The sequence below is a fragment of the Diospyros lotus genome, chromosome 4 (genome assembly GCF_014633365.1).
Source record: "Diospyros lotus cultivar Yz01 chromosome 4, ASM1463336v1, whole genome shotgun sequence".
NCBI classification, from domain to species: Eukaryota; Viridiplantae; Streptophyta; class Magnoliopsida; order Ericales; family Ebenaceae; genus Diospyros; species Diospyros lotus.
In genome coordinates this window covers 15,636,309-15,646,430 of record NC_068341.1, presented here as the reverse complement: position 1 = coordinate 15,646,430, position 10,122 = coordinate 15,636,309, and the positions used below count along the sequence as shown (strand labels likewise).

At 36.3% G+C, this 10,122-nt stretch overlaps 1 protein-coding gene across 1 annotated transcript; it reads left to right on the top strand.

The window, feature by feature from the left end:
* Positions 1–1,087: 1,087 nt before the first annotated feature.
* LOC127800625 (phospho-2-dehydro-3-deoxyheptonate aldolase 1, chloroplastic-like) lies at positions 1,088–4,862 on the top strand. Its single transcript, XM_052335340.1, has 5 exons — positions 1,088–1,701; positions 2,017–2,294; positions 2,605–2,881; positions 3,042–3,287; positions 4,346–4,862. The coding sequence occupies exons 1-5, from the start codon at positions 1,189–1,191 to the stop codon at positions 4,610–4,612; spliced, it is 1,581 nt and encodes a 526-aa protein (XP_052191300.1). The 5' UTR covers positions 1,088–1,188; the 3' UTR covers positions 4,613–4,862.
* Positions 4,863–10,122: the final 5,260 nt, after the last annotated feature.

The following is a 10,122-nucleotide window of genomic DNA, read 5'->3' as shown; positions in this document are numbered from 1 at the left end:
AGGTTTTATTAAAATAGTTTTTCAAAGTGTGGGGCTCTAGTGTAATTTTTTAAAGATCATTGGGGTTTTAACATAATTCTCATAAATTTTTTAAAGATCTTAAACAAATATTGTTTATTAGAAGTTTTACACTTCGTTCTAGGTTTGATTTAGATCACGTTTCATGCTAAACTGTAATTATTTAACTTAACTTTATTTTCATTGAGGTTATTATGTTAAAGGAGTGAAAATGGAATTTTGAAGAACTTTAGAGTCAAAAAATAATTGTTGAAAAATTCAAAATTCCCAAATTATAAAACAGTTAAAACTGGTGGCGTTACAAATCATCCGTGCAATGATATTTTACCAAAATTAAAGTTATTTCACTTCTCAACAAAATTTAAAGACGGCCAATTTATAATTGGAGATGTGACTCATGTTATATACTCAATAATAGTTGAAGTTTAATTTTTTCTTATTTTTAAATAATATTTAAATTAAGATGAATTTGAGTATTGTAAAAGAAATTTGAAGTTAATTTTACATTTAAGATTAAAAATCATAAATTTAAATATTCTTTATATTTTATTAAATAAAATTTTATAATATTAAAAAATCTTAGTTACGTAATGAATATACATACATAGCTTCGTTCTCTTGTCAGCGTCGAGATTGCTCAACTCAAACATAGAGAGGAGAGAAGATGAGTCTACACCCTCCTCTAATATTATTTGAAATAATGTTATTGGTACACCTGTATATTTTGGATTATACAAAAGTGTATCAATGACAAAAATATCTCTCATGAAGTACATAAAGGTGCGTGAGCCACATAGAGACGAGGGATATTTTGATCATAATATCTCTTTATGTAATTCAAAATATATAAAAATGATGTACATCTAGTATGATTCTATTTTTTTGCATCTGACAAAGTTTAAATGATTCTTTAGACACCATAAAAAATTCTTATATATATATATATATATATATGCACATGTGCTATGATTTAAGTTGAGTTACAAAAATATCCTTGCTCAACTACCACCCCCCACCTTCCCTATCCTTACCAGACACCCTTCCGTCACCTTCCTCCACCTACGAAAAAACCCCTCCCATTATAAAGTCCCCTTCCCTTCCAACTTCAAACCGACCGCCCCCCGCCCAACGCCTCTCCCTCTCCCTCTAGCCCATAGACCAAATCCAGAAATGGCTCTCACAAGCTCAAGTTCTCTTCTCCCCACCAAAACATTGGGTTTGACTCCGACCCAAACCCAGCTCCAACCCGCCAAATCTTTCGGATCTCTCAAACCCATCTCCGCCGTCCACGCTGCCGAACCCTCCAAGAACCCCATTGTCTCCGCCAAGCCGGAGGCGTCCGCCGCCGTCGCGACCAAGCCGTACACGGTTCCTAAACGCTGGACGGTCGACAGCTGGAAGACCAAGAAGGCGCTCCAGCTTCCGGAGTACCCGGATCAGGGGGACCTCGAGGCGGTGCTCCGGACCCTCGAAGCCTTCCCGCCGATTGTGTTCGCCGGCGAGGCGAGGAGCCTGGAGGAACGTCTCGGCGAGGCCGCCATGGGCAACGCCTTCTTGCTCCAAGGCGGTGATTGCGCCGAGAGTTTCAAGGAATTCAACGCCAACAACATTCGTGACACCTTCAGGATTCTCCTCCAGATGGGCGTCGTTTTGATGTTCGGCGGGCAAGTGCCCGTGATCAAGGTCACATCTTTACCCCCCATTTCTCTGCGTTTTATCTGGTTTTGATGCTCTGAGCTTGTCTGTTGTGGTGTTTAATTGAAATTCAAGAGCGTATGGATTTTGGATACTCGTTAATTTGGCTATTTTTCCTTTCTCTCGTCTTGATTTGGCATTGTTTTGGTGTTTACGTTTGAGATTGGAACAAAATTTTTGGTTTTGAATTGTAATGAATGAATTTTTGTCTGTCAATGTGTTCGCTTGATTTGAGCACGTTTTGGTATTCAGATTGGAAGTTAACAAATGTTGGAATTTGGGCATGGGGTATTGGCTGTTTAGGTTGGAAGAATGGCGGGTCAGTTTGCGAAGCCGAGATCAGAGCCGTTTGAGGAGCAGAATGGTGTGAAGCTTCCGAGTTACAGGGGGGACAATGTCAATGGCGACGCGTTTGATTCCAAGTCTAGGATTCCAGACCCGCAAAGGATGATTAGGGCCTACTGCCAATCCGCAGCTACTCTCAATCTATTGAGGGCTTTTGCCACTGGAGGTTATGCTGCCATGCAGAGAGTCACGCAATGGAATCTAGACTTCACCGAGCACAGCGAACAGGGAGACAGGTATGCCCTTTTCTGTAGCATTCACGCTTTGAACAAGTAAGAAGTCTTGAATTTATGTCGCTTACCCGAATTTTGTTGCTAGTTATGGATTGTTGTCGGATTATGTCATATGGTGAATCTTTTACTCATCAGACTTCCATCACTGTCGGATTATGTCATACAGTAGATGTTTATAGGCTTCTTCTCCTTGTGCTTTTATTATTAGTTCTTGGGAGTTAAACTAGCTTTGATGGGCTCTTAATTTATGTTTGAGCTAGGGTGGGCTAGGTTTTCTGTACTTAGAAGATTTATTGTTTTCATGGCATGTTAGGTACCGGGAATTGGCTCACCGGGTTGATGAGGCGCTTGGTTTCATGGCTGCTGCTGGACTTACCGTTGATCATCCAATCATGACAACCACCGAGTTTTGGACGTCACATGAGTGCTTGCTCTTGCCTTATGAGCAGTCTCTTACAAGGATGGATTCTACTTCTGGCTTGTACTATGATTGTTCTGCCCATTTCATCTGGGTTGGTGAACGAACACGGCAACTGGATGGTGCCCACGTCGAGTTCTTGAGAGGAGTTGCCAATCCCCTTGGAATCAAGGTAACTGCTTGGTTTTGATGTTATTTCCAGTGTTTACTCAAGTTGAATGTTACTTTGCAGTTGTGCCTGTTCTTGTTCTTTTTGGTCTTCCCCTTGTTATTTTATTGGTAATATGTGGAGTAAATTTGTCAGACTAATGAAATTGCTGTAATTAACACAGGTGAGTGACAAAATGGACCCTAATGAGCTGGTTAAACTCATAGAGATTTTGAATCCTCATAATAAACCAGGGAGGATTACAATTATCGCAAGAATGGGAGCTGAGAACATGAGAGTGAAGCTTCCTCATTTAATTAGGGCAGTTCGCAGGGCTGGGCAAATTGTAACTTGGGTTAGTGACCCAATGCACGGGAACACAATCAAGGCACCTTGCGGTCTTAAAACTCGCCCCTTCGATGCCATCAGGGTAAAGCGCTCGCAGCTTGCTATCATTTTCTGTTTCTTTTCTGTTGCCTGGATCTTTTTGTTCATTTTGCATGCCTTTTGCAATTTAGCCTTCAAAATTGGTGCAGTTGGTGGAAATGGGGTGGGCATTACAACATTTGGTTATTTGGCCAATGAGATAAAACACTAATTGATTATGAAAAAGAACCATGCCAAACCAAGGGGTGCATTTCACCCCTCCCCCCTGTTTCGGCAAAAAAATCATTTTGTAAAAAAAAAAAAAAAAGCACTAGCTGCAAATTATACTATTCACGTTTAAACACTTTCTTGAATGGAAAAAGGTATAACTATTTTTGTACACTGGAGTTGCCAGAAAGGCATTCAAATCTTATAAGATGCATTTGTTATGTATTGAGTTATTTCTAATTTCACTTGCTGGTTTTCTGCAAATATGTGTGAAAATTCTGATTAAGGAGTTTCTGCCATGATCACACTTTTATTTCTTTGATAAACAAGTCAGAGCCCAAAAATCACTGCATCAATCGATGCTCGGTTCTCTACATCATAATCCTTTCTATGTGCATGATCTTAGGGACAGGGTCCTTTGTTTTGTACTCTCTTTTTCCCTAACCTGGCTCAATCCTTTAATGGGGGACCTACTAGTTCAACCGGCTTAAATTACTAGCATAATTCAGCTTAAAAGAGCGATGGTCATTTCTTGGAAAGAAACTTGGACAAGATTAGAGGTGCGGTAGCTGGAAGTTGACAACTTGAAGATTTGTTTAGGTGAAATAGTGAATACCAGATTCCTTAAAAACTTCTACTCAGTGTTTCAACTGAGATATTTCTTAGGTAAGTTGGTGGTTATGTGTCCTTATCTATGATCTGGCTTTAACTTGGGACTTGGGGGACGAATTTTGAATTCTGCTAGTTTATTTGAACATTATTTTTGTACTTGATGCATACAAGCAAATTTAGTTTGCATTGAGAAACATTTTGCAGAAGATAAGGCCATAGATATAAATGAAGCAAATGTGTTTCTGCTCAAAATTGTTAAACTGTTGTGCATCATTGGGACAGGCTGAAGTAAGAGCATTCTTTGACGTGCATGAGCAAGAAGGAAGTCACCCGGGGGGAGTTCATTTAGAAATGACCGGCCAAAATGTGACAGAGTGCATTGGCGGGTCACAAACAGTGACATTTGATGATCTGAGCTCGCGCTACCACACCCACTGCGATCCTAGGCTTAATGCTTCACAATCCCTTGAGCTTGCTTTCATCATTGCAGAGCGTCTGCGGAAGAGGAGGCTTGGAACCCAGCAATTGTTAACGCCTGTAGGGCTGTAGAATGGCTTAAAGACCCTCCAATAAGTTGGTTCTCTTCTTCGAAGTTACATCTGTGTCTGTATTGGTATATGTATGTTTCTTTTGGCTATTTTAGCACTACAAGTATTTCGTGTACCACCGTATCTGTATACTGGAAAAATTCATGGTTTTGAGACTTTGTAGAGATGGGAATAAGGCATAAAGTTGTGGCTCCATTCTCTACTTAATAAACTGCTGTATTTGGCGTTATATATTAAGTTGGCTTTCATTATGGACCATAACTTGATATGTTTCCACGAGTCACCCCTGCTTATAGCCATTTGATTAAACCAGGAACGTCCGGGTGTTTTAAGAGTACACAACCATTGCCTAGTGAACCTCTTGCTTTATTATTATTATTATTATATTATTATTTTGTTATTGATGATAACTTACAACTACCACCATCCCGGTGTGTATTGGGTAAATTTTTACCAGATACGCACGATAGTCTACAAATCCTGGTAGCAGCCATACTTCTGGTTCAAATTCATGATGCCAAGCTGCATCACATGTACTCTTTTTGAGCATCTCTTTCATCTTCCATCCTCATAAAACCCTTAAAAGCAAATCATAAAACCTTTCTCAAGTTTTCCGCTAATTACTCTCTTAAACTCAAAACCACCGAAAGTAGTCGAGAAAAAGACTCCATATCTCAATCCTCGAGCTCTGATACAATACCTGAACCTGGCATTATCGCTAAACCGGGCTTTGAGACAAGACAACCTCAATCGACTTGGTTAATCAAAATCAAGCTAGGAGGGTTAATTGGGCAGACAAGTTGGTAGGTTGTTTTGAAGAACAGGTGAGAGTGTATGGTGATGGCTGATGTATCGTCTTCATCTACCAGCGAAGCTGTGTGGTTAGGTGCAGAGCTGAATGCAATCTACCCATCCAAGACGGTGACTCACAGACGAGAAGAAGAGGCAGGTTGGGTTGGGTGTCCAAACCCTGAATAATAATGCTATATTATGTTGGAGTGGGCATCTTCTTTGACATGCAAGAGAAGATGCCACTTTTATTCTAGGTGTTCGCTCAAACAACATGCATCTCCACATGTTTCCTACCTATGTCTCCATTCCTAAACCCAACTCTTACATGACTTCTCAAATTTCAAGCCCCATGATGTTAAGGTTCTTGGAAAAATCAAACATAGTTATGTATGAAAAATATCTTTTAGATGAAAATTAGATGATTTCATACATAAAGTTGTCTATAAAGTGGTTTTTCTTAATATAGTTTTAAATGATCACAAATCATTGATAGGAGAGAAAATGTAATTGAATTATGAAAGTTGTATGTCTATTATTGTGCCACGATTGATAACCAAAGTCATCAAAGCGTGAGTGAGTGACTAGATATCTATCTTAGGGCTGAAGATTGTGAAGGTTTTATAGTTCTTTTTTTTTTATTTAAGCCAAAAAAAAAATGTATATTCATTGATTGAGCAAATTTAAATTATTTTTATAAAATCAGATTAAATTCCTATTTATTTTTCTTAATTTTTGTGAGTACATATGCACTTGATTCCAATACTAACTAAAAGCTTTGGTTGTACCATCGAATCGATCACAAACCAATTCCCCTCGTTGTTGCTTATCACAACAAATTTTAAGAAATGAAAAGCACAAAGCGAGAAGTTCAAGCATCTTAAGTTTTAGAAGATATTTTAAACTTTTAACATCATTATTCATTATTTAATGATGATGTGCGAAAAAGAAGGCTGTGATTAGGACCAAACACGTCAGCACGTTGAATGGAATGGAATGGATAATGATTGATAAACTCAAGTTAGATTTCATCAAGCTCACATGATATAGGTAGAGTTGTCAGACAAGTGATATGTCGATATCAGTTCGATAGATCGTGACTTTAATTCTTGTCATGCGCAGTGAAATGAAGTCTCACATGCGATTTATTTCTCCTTATGTAATCGAGGATATGAATATCAAGAGTTACGAAGAACAATCATCTCAAATTAGATTTGATCAAATTAATCGAAATCATATAATCAAATTAATTATATTTCTTTTCATGTATTTAATTACTTATATGGTTTTAGTTGTATGTCAATTCCATTTTTGGGAACAAAATTTGGGATTGATCTTCTTCAGTTTGGCTTTGGGTTCCATGCCGTTTTCATCCTACAGGAACTAGCACACCAATATCACTGTACTGCCTGCAATTAGAATGCATAATACAGACAGTTCCTTACATAAAACCCCCATTTTTTACAAAATTTTGAAAGAGTTATGATTAAAAAAAAATTTGAAAATGAAAATTTTAATATATATATATATATATAAGATGTAATATTTGAAAACTTTAAAAAATTTAGATATTAAAATTTATTTTTCAATTAATTGAAATTAGATCCAAAAGGGAGTTTGGTGATAATTTGGTTTTGGAGCGAATTTAGGAGAGAATCAAAACATGAATTTAGGAAGAATAGGTGAAAGTGTGATTTTTAAAAAATTATAAAACATGGCGAAGGAAGTTAACTTTTGAAGTTGAAATTCAATCAAATGGAATTAAATTAAGTATACATTTACTGGTGGAGTTTGTACTTTGTAGACGGGATTGAGATGGAGACCTAATTGCACAGAAAATTGTTAAGTGGATTTTATTTGAGCTTTGAATGAAGTTTGCCGTAGCACATAATAAGTTGACAAGGTAGTCTACTTTTGAGTTAAAATAAAACTCAAAAAGATTCAAGTTAAGACAAAAACAAGGGATTCTAGCTAGCTAGGTATAAATGAGAACATAAAAAGGTGTTCTGTTTTTAGATTGCATTATCGCCTGTTAAGTAAAAAATAATTGAGTTCTGGAAATTGTAGAAAAACTCATTGGAGATACAATAAGCTTTGAGCAGAACATTTTGGATTCAGATTGGAAATAAATGACTTCAAATCGGATTGAATCAAATATGGGTCTTAGAGATGATATGAAGGATGGTAATCATTTCCTACATAATTTGGATTATTGATAACAAAGATATAGAAGGACAAAAATGGAGCTAAATAGTATAAATGGTCACTAAACTTTGTAATGAATACGAAAAGGTCACTGAATTTTAATTTATTGCTAAAAGGTCATTGAACTTTAATTTAATATACAATTATATAATTATCATTAATTATCGTTAAAAAAGCTAACGAGATGTTGATATGGTTAACATATTACGGCTAAATAATACAAATGGTCATTATACTTTACACAAAAATATAAAAAAAGTCGATAAACTTTACATTAAAGTACAAAAGTGTTAGCATTTTGTTAGTCTATTTTAATGACAATTAATGGTAGTTATGAAATTATATACTTAAATTGAAGTTCAGTGATCTTTTGTTACAAATTGAAGTTCAATGATTTTTTTTGTATTTTAATATAAATTTTAATAATCATTTATACTATTTTGCTTAACAATAATAAAACAAATACAAAAAATAACGACCCGCCGCATCAAATCTTTCCAAAACTTGCGGAAAAATCACAAGGTCTGAGATTTAAGATTGATTTGGAGCAATAAAATATCGAGTTTGATGAAAAAGGTTGGAGATTTGATTGAAAATTAACAAGAAATCGTGTAAATATATGATCAGATATACATATTTATATATGGCAATCATGAAAGTAAAAACAAGAGGCATTATTTAGTTCCAAACACACCAAATTGAGAAAAACAAAGCAAGAGATGGAAGAAGAAGTGTAGCATATTCAGGTTTTGTATCGGTCTGCCCATAACGGGCTTTGGGTCTAAATTTATATCTAGAAGTGGATTTGCAACTGCTATGTGCGGTTGCGACGGGAGAACTGCCATTTAGAAGTTGAGGCCACTTCCGCCATCCGCCATACGTAGATGGCAAAGAAGCTATGCGTGGGCATGCTAGTATATATATGTGATATATACAATGGAAATGGCTGCTGATGAATGCATGAGAGATGGCCCACGAGTAGAGTAGAGTAGAGGTTCCAACTTGCGTAGAAGGAACGAAAAGAAAACTCTCAATCTCTGTAAGTGAGGCTTTTAGGTTGTAGATTGTAAAAGATTTTCGATTTCTTTGATTTAGTTTCTGAACCAGTGATTCAACCGAAAATCCCTTTTAATTCCACTGGGAAAACAGGTAAGTTTTATTGCTTTTTTTATGGTTTTCGCGTACCATTTACATTCAGTTTTCCTGACTTGATATCATCAGAGCGAGCAAGGTTGTTTTCTGGTTTGTTCATCGCATACGTGTGTGTTCTGTAATGTATGAATACAATATATATATGTATACATACAGCAGATATGCATACATTCATTTGTATGTACAGGAAAAAGGAAAATACGTATTTTTTGTGCAAGTATACGGTTGTGTGTCAGAATGTATGAGAATCGAAATACAATGGAAAAGAGAAAGAGACTCATCGGAGAAAATACTACGGACTTGTCGAAATCTGGCCAGCGATAATCGACAATGAGGACACCAAAGAGAGAGAAAGCTTGGCGGCGGCTGTTCGAAACACCAAAGAATGGAGTCGGCAATGAAGGGCTGAACAAAGACCATTTCCAACATTGGCCATCTTTTTGATGTCGAAAGGAATTTTGAGGTGTCATCTCGACCACATCATATTGGATCTTGGCATAGCTACCGAGCTCAGTGAATTTTGTTGTTGTTTTGAGGTTGCAATAGAAAACAAAGACAATTTTGAAGGAAGGAAAGAAAGATAAAGATTAAAGAAAAAAACACACAAGATTATGTTGAAAGGGAGGTGTTTTAATAAACTCTTAAACTTACATTAACTAACCACTAAGATCATAGTCCTACAAATAAGCCCTAATCACATATGATTAATCAGAAAATAACAAACTCTTAAACACTAGGAAACAATATTTTGAAATATTTAAAACATGACAACTTGACAGTAGTTTTAAACACATCAGGTAACACTCCTCCTTGCTTTAGAGACTGCAAACACCAAGTTTCAATCTCAAAAACTCGAACTTGCTAACTGGTAGTGGTTTAGTAAAAACATCAGCTATTTACTCATTTGTTCTGCAATAAACAAGAGTTATAACACCATTCTTTTGCACTTCCCTCAAGAAAAATAGTTTAATGTTAAAATGTTTAGTTTTTTCATAAAAAACTGGATTGTGAGAAATAGCTATTGCAACTTGATTATCAACAAAGATCTCAGTGTCTTCTTTCTACTCAAGATGAAGATCACTCAATATATTCCTCAACCACAAAGCTTGATTTATAGCAACAATTGCAGCAACAAACTCTGCTTCAACAGAAAATTGAGCTATTATTTTTTATTTTTTAGAACTCCATGAAAAAACTCCTGATCCAAAACTAAAATAGTACCCTATGGTACTTTTCATGTCATCAATGGATCCTACCCAGTCACTGTCAGAAAAACCAAATAGATTAAATTCTTTTCTTTTCTTGAACTTGATGCCAAAGTTGATTGTGCCTTTGATGTATCTAACCACCCTCTTAGCTGCTTTC